The sequence below is a fragment of the Melanotaenia boesemani genome, chromosome 7 (assembly GCF_017639745.1).
Source record: "Melanotaenia boesemani isolate fMelBoe1 chromosome 7, fMelBoe1.pri, whole genome shotgun sequence".
Taxonomy (NCBI): domain Eukaryota; kingdom Metazoa; phylum Chordata; class Actinopteri; order Atheriniformes; family Melanotaeniidae; genus Melanotaenia; species Melanotaenia boesemani.
The window spans coordinates 12,324,423-12,348,133 of NC_055688.1; the positions used below are offsets into that span (position 1 = coordinate 12,324,423).

The following is a 23,711-nucleotide window of genomic DNA, read 5'->3' on the forward strand; positions in this document are numbered from 1 at the left end:
TTTAAGACTATGCTGAGAAATGAAAACCACTTTAAATTACGCTGCTAATTGTAAATATATGAAATCTATTTGAAGATAAGTTAATACTAATAAATGAGCTTCTAAAACAGTGAATGTACAGCCAACTGATGCGCTTTTGATTAAAACTGTACGTGTAGAAAGAGTCACTGGACGATGATGCCAACAAGCAGATGCAAGGCCATGAATCAAACAACAGACAGTGGAACGATGCCTTTAATGTTGAAGGTGGAGAAAAAAAATCAACGGGAAGCTACAACATTCAATGCAAATGACAGACTGGTAGAACGCTGCCTGCATCTCTACCCACCAATTTGTACACCAATTTACCCGGCATAAGAACATGCCTCAGGAGGAACTTAAGTTTTAATGATTTCACCATGTAAAAAAACAGAATCACAAGGATTGGACCTCTTGATTAGTGGAGAAATATTTCCAGGAAATTATGAACAAAAGATTTGTTATGATCGTCAAAGAACATGCTGCATCCAGATGCGTATAACGTTCATTCATGACCAGTTACAAGCTGAAGGGGGCTTAATGTTCTGAAAAGGTGACAATTTTCTTTCAGCCTTTTCAAACCTGATGTCCCAAACTGTGCCAAAGTGGCCATTTTGGAAACTTCATCTGAAATGACTGTACTAAAATCCCTCTAATTTTGTTCTGCTCCACTTTAGCAAAATTGATCTTTGAAGAAATACTGTTTGAATACTGTACTATCATTAGCTGAAGGCTCAAAGCTAGAGCAGCATCGTTCTACAGGGATATTCATATTCACCCTTTTTTCTTGACTCTGCTAGTAACACACACATTTTAACAAATCTCACAAATGTTCACTTCATCATGACTTCAGAATAATTCAAATGGAGCTTGTGATTGCAGAAATATACTGGTTTACAAATGGGTATACAGTTTCGAGCAGAGGCCTAAAAATAGGCACAGAGCTCAAAGGGTTATTTAACACAAAAACATATATATATTCTAACTTTATTCTTTATTTATATATATATATATATATATATATATATATATATATATATATATATATATATATATATATATATATATATATATATATATATATATTTTTTTTTTTTTTTTTTTTTTTTACAGAACTCAGGGGAATTGAAAATATCATTTTCATTGCTGGGACATTGCCAAGTCAATTCAAATTTAATTGTGGGTTAAAGAAAATAAATCTGCATCCAGAGAAACTCCTTTCTCACTTCATCTAAGGGAGCTCCAACAGGACAAAACTGAAATTGTTCCAATTCACACCAGCATTTGCCATCAGTTAATGATGCCAGTTGAGAGCTTCTGTCTTGGCTTCCTGTCTTCTCTAAATATTCACTAATCAACAATTCGACAAGGTGATCAATCAGTTTCTGTCAACAAGTCCTGGACGGGGAGGAGGTGAGGCTGACAGCGGGGGTAGTAGAGAGGATGAGGTGATGAATGAGAGAGGACAAATACAGGGTCGAAGGTCAGAGGAGGAAGCTCTCTACAGAGGAAGCTGGGCACCCACCGCAGATTCAGCTCCTCAGGGAAAAAGCTCATCACTGCTTCAACACATCTTATATCACTGTAATATGGTAAAACTGTTTGAAAAACCAAAAGTTTCCAAAATCTGTGGGTCAGAAGTTTGTGCAGACATGAGTGAAATGATGCACAAGACTTCCTAAAAATTGTGAATCTAGATAAACATACACATTTAGTGAAGCTTCAGGTATAGACTTAAACTAATGCAGAGTGCACTGTGTGTAACATTGTGGGTCAGTATGGAACGATTCTAATTTTACAAACAAGCTTTCTAAGGAAACATAAAAAGTGTGTGTTGGTGCATTTAAGTTCTCCTGCTCTTTATATGGACATGAGAGAAGTGCAGAAGTATTTTATATTAAACTCAAGTGATTGGATGGTCACATGAGTCACATGCAGAGTTTTGGCAGGGCATTCAACCAAGAAAATGATATGAAGACACACATCTGTGGAACATTATTTCTTCATATTTATGTATCCAATAAAATTAGGGAAAAGCAGAGACTGGTGCCTTCTTTGATTTGAACTCATTGTCTATAAGAAATCAGGAAAGTCATTTTATAAATTCATGTCTGGACTAGGACACAAATGGGCTACATCACCACAAGAGAAAAAAATATATATATATAAATTAAAGGTGAAAACTTACCTTAATAGCAAGAAAATTAAGCCCACTTTCATTGGCCAGAGCCTTTGCGATCATGGTTTTGGAGCAGCCTGGGGGCCCATAGAGCAGGACTCCTTTAGGTGGCTGGATGCCCATGCGGGTGAAGGCCTCAGGGTGCCTCAGCGGCCACTCAACGGCCTGCTTCAGTTTTAGCTTTACCTCTGCCATCCCGCCAACATCTGACCAGCGGACCTGTAGGGAGAGAAGAGGGCAATCCCACCAAAAGGTACTAAATTAAGGAAGTGTTTCATATAATCACTCGGGCGCTGAAAAACAAAAAAAAAAAAAACAAAAACAAAAAAAACAAAAATAAAACCAGGTTTTTCTGAAATAAGATAAGCAAACAAACACACAAATTTTCTTGGTAATTCACAGAAACAAAGAAGAACTATGTCTTCAGTAAAAAAATATATATTTTGGTAACAGGTAACTGTTCTCTGTTTTCAAAATCAATGCAAGATCCTTCTCTATTAAGTAGAGGAACACACCGTTTTAAAAGACTAGCGGACGCACAGACTCATATTCGCTATCTAGCTAAATAAATTTCACAAAAAATGAATTCCCTGCATTTTCTTAGATTTCAATATATGTTTGGCAACGACACACAAAGAAACCGTTTATGATGACTTATGAATGATAAATAATAAAGCAGAAGACAAAGAAATACTACAAGAAGAAAAGTAGTCTGTGCTGAAAAAGAAAATTCTAGTATGAGCAGAAACAGATGTGGCAAAGTGCAAACTTATTTTAAATCCAGTAAAAAAACACGTATCAGGTTGCACCAGATTAGTTCAGTGCATTTGCATTTATATTTATTTTGATTTGCATTAGCTGCTGTAGTACAGCTTTTCTTCCTGGAGCCAATCAACAATGCTTCTCTTAAGATAAATTTTACACCAGTTTTTACAACACCTAAACAGTGACTGAAAATAACACAACCTGCCACACATATGCATATATCCAGTCAATCATCTACAAAGCAGCTTACAATCAAGTAATATAAATGTGTTTTGCACAACAGGTGAGAACAGTGAGAGCCCCAACAAAATATGATCCTCATCAAGTATCTATATACTTCTAATCTGCAGCACCTCAAACACAAACACACTGCCAACAATAAATGCAACAGACCAAACAAACTCTGATTGCATGCTGATGTCACTGCTGTTCTCCTGTAATCCATACAAGGACCTTTTAACTCTCTGACCACATGACTAAACGGCAAGGAACGTCAAGTTCTTCCAAACCGATGACAGGGTCGGGTGGAGAGGAGAGAAGTGAAATTGAAAAGCATATTTGGAGGGAGATGGAGGAACCGAGGGCTTGGGTTGAATCAGGGACTCTGGAACGGAGAGAACAACAGAATGAGTCTGCCAACAGCTGTCCGTCTAACAGATGGAGGGGAAGGGAGGGAGAGAGTCCGGCAGTGAACAACCGGAGGAGATAAAGCAGATAAGGAGGACAGAGCCTCCTCCAAAACCATCTAAAGTCTCTTTTTCATCCTTCCTGTCTCCTTCCGCAACAGACATTTTTTCTTCCTTCACTTCTTTACCTTTCACTTTGTTCAAATTCAGTTGTTTATCCTCCATGTCTACATTCACCCAATCTTTCCCTCCCTTCTTCCCATATCCTTCTTTATCTACTCATATATCCTCTCTGTTCTCCTGTTTGTTATCTGTTGTATCTCAGAATTACTGCTTTTCTGTCCTCCCTTGCTTGGCTTTCTCTTATTACATGCACACACACAAAGGGAGGAATCAGGTTTTGCAGGAAGTCACACAAGTAGTCTGGTTACTGTAAAACCTGTCCATACATGCAGGAGGTCAGTAATCAGAGTTCTCCTATAAAGCAGACCTTACATAGTCAATTTGGAACAGTGTCTTTTTTGTATAAGTGAATCAAAGCTACAAACATGCAAAAAACTATGTGGGGAAACAAGGCTTTTATAATGTATATACTGAAAAGGTTGGTAATATCATTTAGAGAAAAAAGTCAGGTGAAATTTCACACATTTGGGTCTGGCTCAAAATGTAAGACTGCTCGTTTCTGATCAAAATAAAAAGTTCTCATTTAACATCATCATGGAAAAGAATTTTTCCTTTATTCATCAGATTTCCAATTTTATAAATCTAAAAACTGGAATAAAAGTGGATTTTGTGGGCATTGTTTAAATACAAAAACAATGTCACATATGACATGAGCTACTGGGATGGCTGTTTATTAAACTGTAAATAAAGTTTTCAATGGATTGTTGACCAACTCAAGGGTTCTGTAAAACCTTGTTATCCATTAATCATTAATGTATTGACTTCATGTTAAAGCAGCACTACTGCAGATTTTTACACTTTGGCGCACCCGAACGAAGGATAATTCAACATATTCAGTGCATCCTGTCTCTTCTCCGAGCTCTCTAAAGACCTTAAAAGTTAGCATGATGCTGACTCTCGTCTAATCTTTTTCTGTTACTTTCAGTCTTGCTTTTTTTATTCTAATAGTGATGTCTTCTTGGGTTTCTTTGTTGAATGAGTCATGGTGAGAGTCCAGAACAGTCAGTTTATTAATATTGCTGATGTGCTGACATGGTGCCGTCAAGCAAAATCCAGATGTGATGTTGAACTGGACCACAAAGTTCTGAAGTGCAAAATAAGTCAGAAGCACAGAATTTAAGGTCATATAGCATTGTTTTTAAGTCTTTCTCGTCATCGAAGATTCTCTCAAAAATTAAATCTGTTCATTAAAATGGCAATTTTTTGGAAAACAAATCTACAATTTTTGTTCATTTTATTCACCAACAGTAGCCCACTGATGCAAAAACATCTGCTAAATGAAGACAGAAGCAGTAAGTTACAAAGAATATAAGCTACACAGGAACTATAGGTAAGTCTAGAACCACTACGTTCAATGAGCAAAACTTTAACATGTCAAAAATCTGTATTAAACTTTTTCCTGCAGGTTGCATTGAAATACAATTTTTGATAAAAGTACAATTTTCTTTAGATAGTTGGGCTAGTTTATTATTTTTGACTGGACTGATGACACCAGCCTCAAGACAGTGGAACTGTGAACGAGCTCCCAACGGTTTTGCAGAGAGGAAAAGGTTGATAAACATCCTTTCCTTTTGTGAATATGTGATGTGTTAGAGTTTTATTATTAAGGGTTATGGTCAGTAAACATTTGCTTCTGTGAGGAAAACATGACCTGTTCCAAATCTTGCAGACAGGAGCAAAGTAGTACTTATCATTACTGTCATTTGGGATGGATCTAATCTAAGATTAGAGACTTTTGGGGGGGGGGGGGGTCTTTGAATGAGATCAGATAGTCATCGCTAGATTGCATGCCTTAATCTGCACCTGATCCTCTCCGGTGTGTGGTTTTCTTCAAAAAAAAGTATTCCAATGTTCATAAGAGTTCTTGTCCAGGCTCCAAAGTCACGCTAAGTTAAGCCTCACAAAACACAGCAGATGAGACAAATACATTCATGTGAAACAGCTCAGAAACATGTCAACAAAACATGAGTCGACTCTCACACTAACGTAAAATTAGACGAGAGCATGAAGAAGAACTTCCACTTCTCAGCTTTCTGAGACTGTCATTGGTGCACTACAGTTCCAAAGGGTTATACTGTATATAAAAGACACCACATGGACACTTTAACAAGGCTGAAAATTGGATCTTCAGTGGTGGTGACTTATTATGTTAAAGAAGAATGACAACAGAAACTCTGTTACAATCAGTAGTTATCAGCATTTCCTGTCCTAACCTTTTCTGCCTCCATATTTTGCTTTTAAGTCTTATCTCCACTGTGTTTCAGTTCTTTCCTTACTTGAACCTCTCACTATAACTCCATCAAATGCTCTGACTTAAATACTTCTACTTATGACTCTCTCTCTCCCACTCTGTTTGACTCTGTTCCCCCCTCGGCTCTCTATCCAGAGGTAACACATCCCAGGCCACCGGCGCCGTCTCCGGGGAACAGAGCACCTAATGGAAACCTGGCGTCGGGCCACATACTGTAAATACCAAACAATTTATGGGCAGCACTGAGCGAGAGAGAAGAAAATGCATGGAGTTGGAGAGAAGAGTAAGGGAGGGGGGTGGAAGGGTGCTGAGATGAAGAGATGGACCAGAAGCAGACGAGCGAAGCAATGAAATGATATAAAAAGAGTTAAAAGGAACCGTAAAGCAGGCTTATACACAGTGAAATGGAGGAGACAGGTGTGCAAGATTAAGACCAGAGGAAAAAAATGGCTGGAGGGGAGAGGGGGGGTTGATCTAAAAAAATATATATAAAATAAAAAAAAATAAAAGACATAAAAAGCTGCTTTGAAATTAAACTAATAACAGTTTTGCTGAATGGACTAAAATTTACAAATGTGTCAAGTTTTCATTTGATGCAAAAGTGTTACTGTCAATGCACAATTAAAAGGATCAATTTCACATCACAATGGCCAGGAAAAAGGAATGGAACAATCATTTGTTACGGATGTATTATTTACATTTAACTGAGTTATTCACCAGTGAAGAAACAAGAAGCTGTTCAAGCATTCACACTTCTATTACATTAGAGCAATTAAAGAACTGGTCTTTACACAGCTACATATATATATAAACACTTTATCCATCCATCCATCCATCCATCCATCCATCCATCCGTCCATCCGTCCATCCATTTTCCGCCACTTATCCGGAGTCGGGTCACGGGGGCAGCTGCCTAAGCAGGGAAACCCAGACTTCCCTCTCCCTCTCCCTGGCCACAGCTCATCCAGGGGGATCCTGGGGTGTTCTGAGGCCAGCCAAGAGATTTCCCAGGGCCTCCTTCTGGTGGGACGTGCCCAGAACACCTCACCAGGGAGGAGTCCAGGAGGCCTCCTGACCAGGTGCCCGAGCCACCTCATCTGGCTCCTCTCGATGCGGAGGAGCAGTGACTCTACTCTGAGCCCTTCCTGGATCAATGAGCTTCTCTCTGTCTCTAAGGGAGAGCCCGACCATCCTGCGGAGAAAACTCATTTCGGCCGCTTGTATTCATGATCTTGTTGTTTCAGTCACTACCCACAACTCGTGACCATAAGTGAGGGTAGGAACGTAGATCGACCAGTTAATCGAGAGCTCAGCTCCTTCTTCACTATGGCAGGCCGATGCAGAGTCCCCATCACTCCAGATGCCGCACTGACCCACCTCTCGATCTCCCACTCCATGCTACCCTCACTCGTGAACAAGACCCCGAGATACGTGAACTCCTCCACATGGAGCAGGACCTCATTCACTCCACCCTTTTCCGGCTGAAGACCATCGTCTTGGATTTGGAGTTTCTTATTCTCATCCCAGCTGCTTCACACTCGGCTGCGAATCACTCCAGCGAGAGCTGAAGATTGCAACACAATGAAGCCAACAGAACCACATCATCTGCAAAGAGCAGAAACCCAATCCTGAGGCCACCAAACCGGATCCCCTCAACACCTCGGCTGTACCTAGAAATTCTGTCCATAAAAGTTATGAACAGAATCGGTGACAAAAGGCAAAACTCTCACTGGAATTAATAAGTATTTAGATACCTCTGACACTGGTCGCACAGGGACCGGACATCTCGTACAAGGGGGTCTGGCACGCCATACTCCCGCAGTATCCTCCACAGGAGTCCCAGAGGGACACGGTCGATCGCCTTCTCCAAGTCCACAAAGCACATGTAGACTGATTGAGCAAACTCCCATGCCCCATCCAAGACCCTGAAGCGGGTGTACATCTAGTCTACTGTTCCACGACTGGGACAAAAACCACACTGCTCCTCCTCAATCTGAGGTTCGACTATCCGACAGATAGCCCTACAGCATCCAGAGCCCTAAGGAAGTCTGGGCGGCCCTCATCCACCCCCAGGGCCCTGCCACTGAGGAGCTTTTTAACCACCTCAGTGACCTCAGCCCTGGAGATAGGAAAGCCAATGCCAGGGTCCCCAGACTCTGCTCCCTCATTGGAAGACATGGTGGTGGGATTGAGGAGGTCTTCGAAGTATTCCCTCCATCTCCTCACAACAACCCGAGTCGAGGTCAGCAGTCCCAATCCCCACTGTACACAGTTTTGATTGAGCACTGCTTTCCCCTCCTGAGCCGCTGGATGGTGGATCAGAATCTTCTCGAAGCCGTCCAGAAGTCATTCTCCATGGCCTCTCAAAACTCCTCCCATTGCCTTAGCGACCGCCGAAGCTGCGTTCTGCTTAGCCCGCCGATACCCATCAGCTGCCTCTGGAGATCCACAGGCCAAAAAGGCCCAATAGAGCTTCTTCAACTTCACAGCATCCATTACTGGCTTACAGGCGCCAAGTCAGGGGGCAATGAGCATGCCCACACCTGCTCGGCACCTCTCACCAGGAGTAACTCCAGAGTGGAAGAGGGTCCGGCCCCTTTCGAGGACAGTGGTTCCAGAGCCCAAGCCATGCATCGAGGTGAGTCCAACTACATCTAGCCAGAACCGATCAACCTTCCACATCAGCTCAGGTTCCTTTCCCGCCAGAGAGGTGACATTCCACATCCCCAGAGCTAGCTTCTGCAGCTGAGGATCAGACCGCCAGGGTCCCCACCTTTGGCCGCTACCCAACTCACACGGCACCCGATCCCTATGGCCCCTCCTGCAGGTGGTGAGCCTACGGGAGAGGGGGCTCATGTAACCCTTTTGAGCTGAGCCCAACCGGGCGCCAGGGGCAAGAGCCCGGCCACCAAGCGCTTGCCTCCGTGCCGCACCTCCAGGTCTGGCTCCAGAGGGGGGGGCCGGTGACCCATGTCCACACAAGGGAAACCTGGATCCATGGTTTGGGGTGTTTTGAGCCACGTTTCGTCTAGTCCCTCCGCCAGACAACTGTTTGCCATGAGTAACCCTACCAGGGCCATAAAGCCCCCGACATCATAGCTACTAGGTTTGTCAGGATGCGCAAACTCCTGCACAATTGTAAGGTCGTGGCTCAGGGAGGAGTATAATGTTTAAACACTTTATTGTAAACCTAGATCATTCTGTCGCCAAGGAAGTGGAAGAGCAACACAACGCATTATATTTAAATCCTCTTTTTCTGTGTCATTTCTTTGATTATCACTAGAGACTTACAAAAAAAGAACTGTACAAAAGATGAAAAAGATTCATTATATGTAATTTTTGTCCACGTTAAAGTGTCTGTGGAGTTAGTAAGAAGTGTTTTTGACTCACACCTCACTGTGCTGTGTTTTCCCTCTTCTCCCATCCCTTCCTTTTGGTACAAGACCCAGTTATTATCTTTTACTGTTGTTTTCTGAACTTTACAAGGGGCCTCTCAGGCTTTGGCCCTTTGATTGAGCTGAAAGGGGGTGCGGGGGATGTCTCAGAGAAAGAAAGAAAAACACTCATTGAAGACAAGGAGTAGTGTAAAAAGAAGGAATAAATGTTCTACAGCTGCCAAATGAAAACATTAGAGCCAGACAGCAGAGTAAAACATTTAAGATAAACTAAATAAAATATGCAACGCTGGGTCCACAAGATGATAAAAAAAACTGATTGAAATGACCTTTTGACTTATTTACATGTAAATATAATGTAAAGTGAAAGGCTTAATCTGTAATTCTCAAATCTCCAGATACGTGATCTGAGAAGGATTCAGAGGAACTCTGGATATGTATTCATCCGGCACCACTGGAAGTTTCTTATATAAAATGGATTAGAAACAAATGTTTGCACTCATGTGGATATAATCAAGTCTGGGGCTCTGTGGCTGGCCTTTCAGCTGAGCAGTGCAAGAAGATGAAGGAGAGAGAAAGAGAGAGAGAGAGAGCACGAGAGAGAAAGCAAGGAAGGAAAAAAACCAAACAAACTCACTCCTCTCTTGTTTCCAGGAACTGGCCACAAGGACTGAATGTCTCTGGGTGAGCTCAGTGCAATGTGTTGCAGAAAAGAAAAGGGGGGGAGTTGGGTGGAGGTGAAGGGATAGGAAGCACGTTTCTTCTTCTCTCTCTCTCTTTTTTTAGTTGCTGGCAGGAACTGCCAGCGACCCGATCTGTTTTCAATTACCGGTGGAGGATGATGTTAGCCTTCTTCCTGTCCATTATGTCTTGCACATGCAAACTCCAAAACATCCTGGAGTCTCACCGCTGTCCTCTCATCCCTCCTTCCCCTCCCTCCCACCTTTTGCGCCCTCCTCTACCTCCATCTGTTAAAAGCAAGTGATTCATCTTTGTTGCAGCGGAGGGTAAAGTGACCAAGGGGTCATTTCCACTCTTCGTCAGCTCCTGACCCTTTCTTTTAAGTGCTGCTGAATCTGTAGTCGGTGGCCCAAAGAGTAGTTCAAGGGATTTCTCTGTGTGCATTTAGAAGGAAAACAAAGTCACTGCTTCTGTTGATGAGCTTTTCTTGTGTTGATAAGTGATGACAATGTTTAGGTTTTTAAAATTGTGCTTTGTGCTCCAACCGAGGCAAAGACTGTGTGATATAAACCAGTCCAGTTCCTCCCACAGCCGCCATGAAGTTGGATGTGATTGACAACTGATGCCGATTACAAAACATAGAATCCAACACAGATTGTGTCACTAAGAATGACACTATGAGCTAGACAGGCATGTGAAGGGAGGGTCACAATCCACAAGCCTCCTTTTACCCCCCTTTTACTGGCATCAAGCACTCGGCAGCAGATGAAAATTAACCACCGTCTATGTTTTTCTCCTCATCAGCTAACTCTTGCTTTTCTTACAGCTTGGGAACATTGCTAACCCTATTTGTTTTCACAAGACACGTATGGGTTATAACTGCTCATGTTTTCACCACAGTAAATCTTGATTGCTTTACTCCTGCTTTTCTACATGATATGTCCATTTAACTCCAGAGCAGAGGAACTCTGATGCGGTGGTCTTGAGTACTTGCTTTACAGAGTTTAGGTTACTGGTGTTTTGACCTTTACAAGCTGTTTGTGGTGTTTGGGGTTGGAGATGAAAATGGAAAATTTATAAGCAAAAAAGAGATAGAGATATGAGATATGTAAAACCTTCATACCCTTAAATATTTTCCACATTCTATTTTGTTTAATTTCCCTTTGAACTATATATATTTTCCATATTGATGTAGCTTGATTGATTTGCTAATTTATCTATTTAATTTTGCAGTTTAATAAATTAAAATATGGAAATATCTTATTTACTTAGGTATTCAGATTCCTTGTGACACTTACACTAACTGGCCCCTTTATTAGATACACTTTAGTCCCAGGTTGGACACCCTTTGCCTTCAGAGATTTTGATCCACATTGACATGCAGCCATCACACAGCTGCTGCACATCCATGATGAGAATCTCCCTTTCCACCACATCCCAAAGGTGCTCTGTTGCATTGAAATATGGTAACTGAAGGCTACTGGAGTACAGTGGTCATAAAGGGATGGACATGGCCAGTGACACTAAGGTAGGCTGTGGTTTTTAAACAATGCTCAGTTAGTACTCGAATAGCCCAAAATGTGCCAAGAAAACACTCCCCACACAAAAACCACTACTGGCAGCCTTAACTATTAATACAAGGCAGGTTGGGTACATACTGTCATGGTATTTTCACAAATTCTCACCCTACTTTCAGATTGTGGCGGCTGAAATGGAGACTTATGACACAAAGAAACATTTTTCAAATCTTCTATCTATTTTCCAGTTTTGGTTAATCGGTGTGAACTGTAGCCTCAGGTTCCTGTTCTTAGCTAGCAGGAGTGGCAAATGGTGTGGTCGTCTGCTGCTGTAGCCCAGCCCAGCAGCTTCAAGGTGGGGCATGTTGTGCAGAGATGGTATTCTGCATATCGGTTGATTATTTGCTGTTACCTTTTTATCATCTCCAACCAGTCTGACCATTCTCCTGACTTCTGACATCAACAAGGCATTTCCAGTCAGACAACTGCTGCCACCTGGATGCTTTCTCTTTATTTAGACCATTCTCTGTAAACCCTAAAGATGGTTGTATGTGAAAGTCCCAGTACATGAGCAGTTTTTAATAATTCACACCAGCCTGTCTGGCACCTACAACCATACCACGTTCAAAGTGACTTTCTTCCTCATTCTGATGGTGAGTTTGCTGAAGATGCTGAAGATGTATCTTAGTGGGAGAAACAAAGTTTGAAAACCACCAGCAGACTTTAGGGATAAATGTTCTAGGTGAGGCAGGTCCTTCGTTCTTGCAAATAGTAATTATTAATAGGACACAGAGTCCTTTTGTGGATAATCAAGAACCTTACAGAGGAGCAAATATCTCCGACCCTCATACCCTCAAGCTACAGTTGTATTTTGACCTAATCGCCATCCTTGTACGGGAAGTTATTCACAGAAGAATGTCCAACACAAACAATAAGACACCAGAGAAGGGACATTTTTCAACACATACTGCTGCTTCTAACTCTGTACATAAAATTATAGCTGATTTTACTACACCAATGTCATCTTAGGGTTCCATGAATGGTGATTTTTGTCAGATGACTGTCGCTGTAGGGGTGCCCAAGTCTGGTCCTCGAGATCTACTATCCTGCAACTTTTTGTAGATACATCCCTTCTCTAACACACCTGAATCAAATGGCTGAATTCCCTCATCCGCATGTCATTCAGCTCTGCAGAGGCCTGCTAACGAGCCATTCATTTGATCTCGACGACTGGACTTGGACACCTGGTGTTAGAGCAAAGCAACAGTCTGGGAGTTCTTCATTTTCAATTTGGCTGTGTAGACATCAGTACTTTTTACAAAAAGATGCAAAAGATATGAAGCTTTGGAGCTTATGTGGTGCAAGCTGGTCCTTGCAGGGGTTATCTGACCTCCTACCACAATATCTTGGTGTGTTAATCTGGTTTTAAAAGCTTCAGTTTCATGCAATTTTAACTGGACCAACTAGTGTACAGGCACGTTAAAGGTCTGGCGTTGGTCAGACAGACATAAACATGTATACATACACAAATATACACATATATGATGTGATATTTTTATTGTTTCTTTTTTTGTTTTGTTTTGTTTTTTAATTATTCATTATTTGTTTGTTTCCCCCGTCGAGTAGTGTAAATATATATATATATATATATCTGAACTAACTCTATACTTCCTGTTTGCTGTGAGGTGACACTGTATAATATTTTGCTGGCATCTAATGTTTATGGATGGATAATAAGGTAATAATGACAGACAGGAATGGTGATTGTGAGAAGTTGCTGTACCTTAGGAACATCAACAGCAACCTCCCTCATGGCACTTGGCTTCACCACAGACATGGCCCACTGGAGGTCCTGCAGAGTGACCGTCACGGTTCCCTTCAGCTGCTGGTCTGATGCCACTTGGGAACCTGCTAGTGCTCGCTTTAGTGCATGCAGACCTGCATGAAGAAATTGTGCAATGGTTAAATCCTATTTACCAGCCATGCTGAACAAAGGAGACAAGCTACATCAGTAAACCAACTGGACAGACAGTTTAATCATTTCGCTGACATTTGTATAACATTACAATGATATAACTTGAAAGTAATCATGGAAGCAAGCCATCACTTTACAAAGTTTTACTTGAGGAAATGAAGAATCATATACTAGAGAAAAGTTGAATCATTTAGAATATAAAACACTGTTTTGAGGAGTTAAAAGTGATCTGAAATTGGTGCCTAAATAAGCAATGCCAGTCTTGTTTTCATATGTACCCAGTCCAACTTTTTTAACTCAGAACATTCGGTCTTATTGTGATGAGGCATGCCAAGCAAATCCAAATATTCAAATGAAAACTAATTCCCCTTAAAATAGCTGAGAAGAGAATAAAGCACACTTAAGGGAAGTGTGTCAGGGTTGAATACCTTCACTCTGCATGCAAATAAAAAAGGAAATGAGAAAACAAACACTCCTTTCAGTAATCAAAGAGATATGTTTCTTCCTCCAAAAAGAGTCAGTGCAGATTCATTTGTCAAAGACTGACTGATATACAACATTTATGAAGAAAACAACAAAAAAAAACTATTTTTTAAATTTTATTTTACAACTAGAAAGCTTGTTAAACGCATCTGCTACTTTTAAAAAATGTTGTACTGCTGCATGTAGAGCAGCTGTGGTCAAGAGTCTTGTTTAGTAACTTCCTTTTGACTTTGGAGTCTTTTTCCACAATCAGTGAGGGAAGCGTTTCGGAATTCTGTTTCAACAGTCACACTTGTTATCCATGTCACAGAGGGAAAGGAAGATTGATGAGGGATCTTGTTCTGAAGCACATTCTCAACTAAGGATGTCCTTTTAGTCCAGGTTTGTTTAAGTAGCCTGCGCCCTTCCTTTACAAAGTTTCTAAAATTTACAGCAAAGGTGACAACAGATTTCTAAAAACAAATGCAGGGTGGCTGTAAACATCAGTTACATGCACAGGGAATGAAACAAGTCTGATATGTTTAGTAATTATTTTCAATTTACTTGAAGAATGAAAATTGTTTGTGGGTAGATGTGGTGGCAGTGTTGCATGTGGAGATTACTAAAAGTATAGCAGAATTGACAAAAGAAGCAAAAAGTACAAAATTATAGAAAATGGCACGTGTGCATGAGCTTGTATCTAGCTGTGCAGATTGGGAGAACAGGTCTCCTCTCGGTCAATTACACACTGAATGTGGGCAATGATTAGAAGTTACAAAACCAGCCCACAACCCCAAACCCGAGAGTTGGCTAACATCGTATTAGTCACACAACTATCCTTGACGCACATGTGCACACATCACACAAATTTACACACACACAAACTCTTGGCTTCCTTCTCTCAGTAAAAAGAGCTGGGTGGGGGCGGGGGGTTTGGGCAGGAGATGGAGTGGCGAGGACTGTAGGGGAACGGACGTGGTCCAGGGCAGGGGGCCAGAGAGCAGACGAGAGGGGATTTACGATCAGAGATTACTGCATCCTGTTTATATTTTCCATGGCCTAGACGGACAGACAGACAAGAAAAGAAGAAGAGAAGAAGGAGGAACTAGATTAACTCAAGCAGGTTTGTGTTGTTTGGACCCTTCCAAGCCGAGGTCAACGTATTCCCCAGTCTCGGCTCCCTCGCGTCGTCGTTTTTCCCTCATCTTTTGCTCTCGCTCTCTCCCTCTAGACGCACCCATCTTCATTCTCAATCCCCAGAGGTCTAAACAATCCCATCATCCCATCTGGCTGCCGCCTCAGCTTCTTTGTCTGTGTTAAAGCTTTGGAGCAGCGCGGCGTATGAGCTGCACAAAAAACATCTGGTCCGAGCTGAACGGTCGCAGCATTGCAGGAGAGGATGTGGAAAGAAGTCGGAGCGAGGAGGGAGATGAGAAGCACCAGCCACAACACCATGTGCACTAAAACCAAACTATCAGCTCCCAGCCCTGAGAAGGTGGAGGGCCTTGGACTCCTTAATGATGAGAGGATGATGGAAGAGTGAAAACAAGTTGTGTTTATGTCTTGTTAACAGACACTTTCTGCAGCTGAAAACTACCTCTTTTTTCTTTTCTCTACTTACAGACTTCTATAAAACATCCACATGAAAATGTACAACACAGAAATGTTGCTGAAAAACAGTAGTAACTTTTTTGATTAATTTTCCACAACAAAATCTGACTTTTTCCTGCATTTCAATCCTCAATTACTACATTTTTTGCAATAAGCCAAGACTGAGAGTTTCCAGTCAATATTATGGCTCCAGACAAGTCTCCACAGAATGAAAATGACAAATGTTTAATAAACGTTTTCACCGGGACACATCTGAAATGGTCTGGAGTGAAGTTGAGCAGACTGCCAGCAGTAATGAAAAGCCTCGGAGAAGCAGCAGAACCTGGAGGAGGACAAGAGGGTCACGAGCCACAGAGCTCCGAGTCCATCCCGGATGCCCAGAGGGAGCGTGGAAACTTGATTCAACAATGTGACTTCAACATTTTTGCTTTAGGGATTCGCTCTCTCTTAACTACTCTTGGCTGACTCCAAACACATTTGGTTTAGTTATGAAAACATCCGATGGGAAGGGAGAAGAAAAAAGAGACACAACAGAGTTTAATATGAACCTTATGTGGAGTCGTTTTCTTGTGTCTTTTCCTGTTTTTTTTTTTAGAATGCTTAACAACTTACCAGAGGTCTATTGGGAGCTGAGAGAAAAAAGGGGCCTCCTTAATTAACAAAAAATGCACATTTGCAAAACAGTCCAAACTAGGTATGAATGAGAGGGAGGAACCGATTTCACAGAGCTGGGGTTGGCCAAGGGAAAGCAGAGAATGATTATTTGTGGTTTTTTGCAACACGCATGGTTTTAATTACATGCATCCAAAACAGACTTTACTCCAAATCTTCTCGGCAGGGGTCACCTCTGCTTATGCTCATACCAAGCATGCTCCTTCCACAGAGGAACATACTGAAAGCATAAAACAAGATTCACACTATACATTTCAGAGAAACTTTAGTTCGAGATGAGACCACAAGAAGCTTCAACACAAATCATGCATGCTTACTGTCTAGAGAGAGCTAATACTAAAGCAGAACCTGGACTTTACTTGCAGGTTCATCAACCTCCCGCTCTGCTTTGCTTCAGCTTTTCCCATGAAAATGGGGTTGCCATGTACACACAAACTAATAACTATTCCAGTGACAGCAGTGCCAATGACACCTTTTTTTTTTTTACAGTAGTTGAGCTGCACTGGCACAAATATGGCATCCACATTAAGCTTTTGTATTTAAAGTAACAACCCCTCTTTGCTTTAATGTCCCAAAAACTCTGGTACCGAACACCAGAAATGTGAAAATCTGTCCTACAAATAATTGAACCAATTCAACCTGAATGTCCAACATATCCATACACACTTTAGTAGATACGCCTGTTATATTGCTTATTAACACAAATATTAAGTCAGTCAATAACATGGCAGCAACTCAAAGCATTTATGCAGGCAAAAATGACTGGCTGAAGCTCAAACTGAGCATCAGAATGAAGAAGAAAGAGGATTTAACTGACTTTGAATGTGGCATTTCAGAAACTGCTGATCTACTGGGATTTTCACAAACACCCATCTAAAGGGTTTACAAAGAGTGGTGCGAAAAAGAGAAAATATCCAGTGAGCAGCAGCTGTCTGGAACAAAAAACAAATGCCTTGCTGATGTCAGAGGTCAGAGAAGAATGGGCAGACAGGATGGAGATGATAGAAAGGCAGCAGTAACTCAAATAACCACTGGTTCCAAGCAAGGAATACAAGCAGATGGGCTACAGCAGCAGAAGACAACACAGGGTAGCATTCCTGTCAGCTGAGAACAGGAACCCGAGGCTACAGTACACACTGATTAACAAAAACTTGGAAATAGAAGATTGGAAAAATGTTTCTTGGTATCATGAGTCTCCATTTCATCCATCACATTCAGATGGTAGGGTGAGAATTTGGTAAAACCAACATGATAGCATGAATTCATTCTGTCTTGTATCAACAACATAATATGGATATTTTCTTGGCACACTTTAGGGCCCTTAATACCAGTTGATCGTGATTTAACCACCACAGCCTACCCGAGTATTGATTCTGACCATGTCCATCCCTTTATGACCACAGTGTACCATCATCTGATGGCTACTTCCAGCAGGATAATGCACCATGTCACAAAGCTCAACCCATCTCTAACTGGTTTCTTGAACACGACAATGGCCTCCACAGTGACCAGATCCCAATCCATGGATGTGGTGGAATAGGAGATTCTCATCATGGACATGCAGCTGACAAATTTGCAGAAACTGTATGATACTGATTTCCACATTTTTCTAACTCCTTGTTTAATCTATACAATGTAGAATTGAAGAAGTTTTGAAGGCAAAAGGGGGTCACACCCGGTACTAGCAAGTTGTACCCAACAAAATAGCAGGTGAATGTTCACGTGTGTTTAAAAAGTAATTAAAAGTGTGGTCAAAGTATTTAAAAAATATAATGTAGCAACATACACAAAATAAAACACAGAGCAGTTTTTGGAGAATCTCTCTGCGTCTGCAAAGGATGGACAAGCAGCTATGAAAAATAATGCGGATGAAACTCAGTTCAAGTAGTACAATTCTGAGAAAATAAAGACAAAAACTGAGTTGAATTACTGGCTTTATTCTAGTAAAACCTCACATTTTTAGATATATTCCAAGAGACGTCTCCAGCAGAGTATTCCACACTTCACTATGGAATAATCAGCGATCCCGAGTCAGAGCCGCAGCTCCCCTGCGATGCTGCCCTTCATTGAATTGTGACATAGTTTTGGCATTACACCATTACAAAACCACAGGAACGTTTTCATTACTCGCTGGGGCTTCCAGAACGGTCTCTGCACCTGTATTTAAAATGCCCAACATCTGTTCCCGGAGCTGAAACACGGCAATAATGTGTGCTTTTCGGGCGCGCACACACATGCATGCAGAGATGACAAATACATGTGCTCACACACTGTAAACATGAGGAAAAGGTGTAGGGGGGTTGAACTCACACAGACACACACACCCCCCCCCCCCACACACACACACAGCTGTCACTGGGTAAAGGTAAGTGCAGGGGTTAAGGAGTACAAGCAGCACATTTCCGGATATTATAAACAGAGGCCTCAAATAAACTTCACATGCTGATCTGACTGATATTTATGTGGCTTGTCCTGAAATTCCTACAGTGTCTTTAAAAGGACAAACGAGTTGGAAAAAGCCCTTTATAAGGCAAGGCTGCTGCTGTAAACATCAGCGAGCATTTAGCACTGTTTGGCCAATTTAGTCGTCCACTGCAGAATTTATGTCAAACACAGAAAACTCGGCTGGTTTTTGCCGCCATTCTTCCTCCTGGATTTTGCACTCCGGAGTCGTCTCTAGTACTCACTTCCTGCACCCTACTGGCCATGAAGATCAATAGTTTTGGTTAAAACCTCTCAAACTAAATATTTATGTTTAGGGATTTTTACTTAACTTTTTAGCCAAATCGCTTTGCACTTTTGCAGAATAAATCATTTAGGTCATTGAATCAGATTTCAAGAAGCGGATGCTAAATATCAAGTCTGATCTTTGCCGACAAATGACCAACGTGCAAACACCAGCGTGCATTCAGCTGACACAGCACAGAGTTTTGTGTTTATTATTCAACATAATCAATTTTACTCGCTCTTTTTGTTTCACAGGGCTTCCCCTGTTTAGAAAGGCTTGTAAACAGTGGCACAAACCGGATGTGGCACAAACCAAACAAGCGCACACAAGAGCATGCACGCCCCGACATAACAGTGCACACTCACACACACAGTTTGCACTGTTTAGACTGTGGAAATGAGTCATCTGCTTGCACCGGGATCAGTCCAACGCCAGCAGGATGACAGCGAGACGGCCAGATTCTGCAAGGCTCCACGAGACCACATGATAGCCTCTCACACCACAAAGAACACCTAAAGGGATTCATCACAAAACTCTGCTTTATGTAATTTCTGGTGGGTTGGGAACAGGGTCAATGTAGAATTTAAGGAAATAAGATCAGAAGAAATTTGCGCCTTTGTGGTTTTATAGGAGATTTTTAGTGTAGATCTTGTGGGGGAAAAAAAAAATCAAAACCAAAGGTTTAGCTGCCTTTTCTCAATCTGCAGAGCGCTTTATTAACCACTTTTCCCCTTCAGTGCTCCTACAGTCACAGAGCTTAGCAAATAATTTACATACACACACAGACATACACATCATTGGTGAAGCAGAAACAAATATTCCCCTCTAAGAAGCTTGGTAAATTATTTCTATTTTTTACTAAAACATATAGAAATTACTTTTGTAATAAACGAAACAGACTTCAAGTGCAAAATCTCAACTTTGATTTGATTGTAATGACATTTTATTTGGAGGGAAGGTTCAGGATTTAACAACTCACCCTGTGCTGGACGACTCGTAAGGTTACTGCAGCTCTATGTGCTTAAATAGGTGGTAACTGGACTACTTTTCTACTTCTTGAACAACTTATTACAATGTAATAAGTCAGAATTGCTGTAGTGCAAAAGGTGTCCACCAGGGGGCAGAAGACAAGCATCAGATTGTATACAGCAGCGGTTTGTTGCCAAGTTTTTACCATGATGAAACAGGTTTCAGAAACTATATGTATACAGTATAATGCATATGGTTTTAAAGGGTTAATACTGAAGAACAGGTGCAAAAATATAATCATTCTATGGATTACAGGAGCTTCTGAAATACTGAGAAGGATCGTTTTCAAACACAACTTCCCAGTGCTCCTAAAATCAAACAACATGCTCTGACAAAAAATTAGTTCATGTGAAAGATAAAACACCCAAAAATCAAACTGCAGATGCAGTAAAGTAAAGAAAAGAGTGTACAAAGCTTTTCAAAATACTTCATGAGTGGATGGAGACTCCTAAGAACAGTAATGAACACATTCAGGAGTAGCAGTTTGAATGCAAGAAGCCATTTTTGTTGTGGAAGAAAAGACACACATGATGACAACAACTCTCAAAGTTGAAATAGCAGTCCAATAACAATTTACAAGCTGTAAACTCCCCCAGCAGTCAATCAGAACTGATTAAGACTTTCAGGTGAGAGAAAGTACTGAAAAAAAAGAAGTCCAATTGCTTTAAGAGTTTGTTGAAGAAGAACTTGGTATGTCCTGAATGACCGAAAACCTATGGAACCATCACTGCAACCGCCCTGAGCATTTGTGGGCATTTCTTTGTCTTTAGCAAGTTAAATACAGCTCAGTTATAGGGTATTCAACCCTCCTATGTTGAATCAGTGGTATGTTTTGAGTCTTTGTTCATCTGAAAAGTAAATGTGCTCCATGAGGACCTCCATGTTTCATAGATGAACTACCCTAAGTCTTGTCCACACTTTGCTTGTACATGTTGATGTAGTTTAAATGCCGCTCCAAAACCATTTTGGTTTTCATGATGTTTCCTATTAGAAAAGTGTAATCTAGCCTTTTAATTGGCAACAGTAGTTTGCAACTTTTGTTTTTTTATTTTAGGAACAAACCAAACATTATCAAATGGATATTAAGTAAATACATAGTTGCTTTGTATTCATTTAATATTTCACCAAACATCCTCCTACTTTGAAAAGCATTTCAAATGGAGTCATATCAAACATGGAAACACAGACCTATGACTGTTGTAGCTTACAAGAAATAAAATTTCTAAAAACGACTATCTCCAGCCTGTCCTGTTCTGGTGTGTGTGCTTCCACAAATTTGGTATGTCAGAATGAGAAGATGAGGTGCTACATCAGATGTAGCTGAAACAGTGTCAGGAAAATGTTTATAAATAGTTTGTGGAATGCAGGCTGTATATTTTTCTGCTGTGACTAACTCAGCCCAGCAGATCATCTTAATGTGTACATAAATCTGTCGACTCGTATGAGACTATGATGAAAGTCACATCCTCTTTAGCTACAGTCACCTTAGAGAGGAAACGCTTGGCAAAGTGTGTTTGACAGAAATTCAGCAACTTCAAGTGAAAGCAGAGAAAAATGGTTTAATCAGTGGGAATATTTTCCATCTGACTCCTAAATTCTTAACTCAGTATTAAAGTATAAATCAAAATAGAGAAAACATCCTTAAAAGCACATCTGGAAAAGAGCCAAACACACCATTAAAGAAGCATCAGCCGTTATTACTCTAGGAATAAAATTCTAATCTATTACTCAGTGGAGTTCAGCCCATCCTCCCTCCATGATAACGCAATATAGTATTTGACCACTAGAGGTCCCCATTCAGGGCTACAAAAGAGGAGAATTCTGTCCTGCAGCAATAAAAAGTGATGCAACGCTTGAAAGTATTTCTCTGCTTTATTAAAAGAATATGTGATCTTTTTCTTCTTTTTGCAAATGTTATCAAATAAAGACATTGAGATAAAAATATTTATTAAGTTGTTTAAGCACACTGATATAAAACCTGCAAAATCTCATGTGAATCCCATCTAAATTTCCGTGTGAAAACCATATTAGAACATGCTAATACCATGTAAGACCTATTCAAATTTTTTAAACTACATGTGTGTCCCATGTAAATTCTCATGTAAAATCTATATAATCAGATGTGAATTCCTACATAAAACACACTGATTACACATGGGAACCATGTGACAGGTTTCATGTGCGAATTTGCATGCATCTCACGCATTAACACAAATATTGCAAAACCCTGTTAGCCATGTGCAAAATGTGTATTTCAATTTGTTCAATATGTGTTCCACATGTCTAAAAACTACATGGTGTTGCAAGTGAAACACATGATTTTTCATAGCCCTCTGTTGTCACAAATTATCGATATTTGACCAGTGTGCTCATCCTGGTTACCTAAGGTGAAAAACAAAGAGGGTTTTGAGGCAATATAGGAAGCAAACAGAACCTGGAAAAACAAAAAGAGAATTTTCAATAATGAGCAAGGAAATTAAACAAACACCTGCAGAACACTGCTTCACTTCACCACTGACATCCCACTTTCCAAATGGAGTACAACTTGGAGGAATAGTCCCTCCAGTAACATGAAGAGACTTATTATATCTAAGTGACCTCTGACCTTCACTTTTTGTTCATCAGATCTTAATTAGAAATTTAGTTTTAGCTCTTACAATCTGTATAAGTAAGAAAATCAGAGCACATCTATCAGCAAAAGTAAGATAAAAAAATCCTGGTATCTTCTTCATATTGAGATGCAATTGTCTTTTCTTTTCCTTTTCCAAGTTTAGAAATCCTTCTTTCCATTAAGGGATCACAGTGTTCAACCTGGATTCCCTTGGTCAGTGTGCATGATATAAAGCACAGATTTCCTGCATAATTTGAGGACTCAGGAGGGGCTTAAAAGGGATTTGAGGTGACCTTGATAAAAACAGACTTTAATAGATCTAACATGAGTGTGCTCTTCCATTACATTGAGTTCTAAACTGAGTGTGTCACGATCAGCTATAATTATATGCTGATTATAAAACATCTGTCATCAAAAAGTTGTTCCTGCGGCTCAGTACAACTGGACAAACAAAAACTTCGCTAATGACATCAAGATTTCCATCCATTCTTATCCACACAAAGAAAAGTACATGCACACAATCCCTTGGCCTAATCAGCCTTCCCTCTGACTTTCCTCAGATATGAATGACTGATCTAAACGGCCTTACTCTCTGATCTATAAGCAGGCTGGTATTGTGTTGAAGGCAGGATGTGAAACCTAAACCTAAACGAGCGCCTTGCATGCATCAAATATAGAAGCCGCAAGTGTGTACGTGGGCATGTTCTTCTGCAGCTGTGCAATGTGGGGATCTTTTGTGTGACCCGAGTATGTTGCAGCCGTCGTGATGTGTCCCCCTCGTTCATTTTATTTTTATTTTTCAGGAAGTGGTGCGACAGAGCGAACGCTTCCCCCGCAGCTCATTGTTACCTGTGCAGCAGAAGGAAACAACTGCAGCTCTGTCTCTGTGTCTTTGTGCCTCTCTGGCTTTTGTTCTTGTCAGTGAAAACTAAAAAGGAAAAAACATTTAACATGTGTATGTGTTTTGTGTGATTTGATGAGTCTATTTATGTGTATCCAGGCAATGTG

At 40.8% G+C, this 23,711-nt stretch overlaps 1 protein-coding gene across 1 annotated transcript in view; it reads right to left on the bottom strand.

Annotated features, from left to right (window-relative positions):
• The window catches only part of spata5 (spermatogenesis associated 5), a 131,262-nt gene that overhangs the window by 96,901 nt on the left and 10,650 nt on the right, over window positions 1-23,711 (bottom strand). The window contains exons 11-12 of the mRNA XM_041989787.1: window positions 13,399-13,553; window positions 2,207-2,416 (exon numbers count right to left, since the gene is read on the bottom strand). Of these exons, the coding sequence (XP_041845721.1) occupies window positions 2,207-2,416; window positions 13,399-13,553 (365 nt within the window). The remainder of the gene's footprint in view (window positions 1-2,206; window positions 2,417-13,398; window positions 13,554-23,711) is intronic.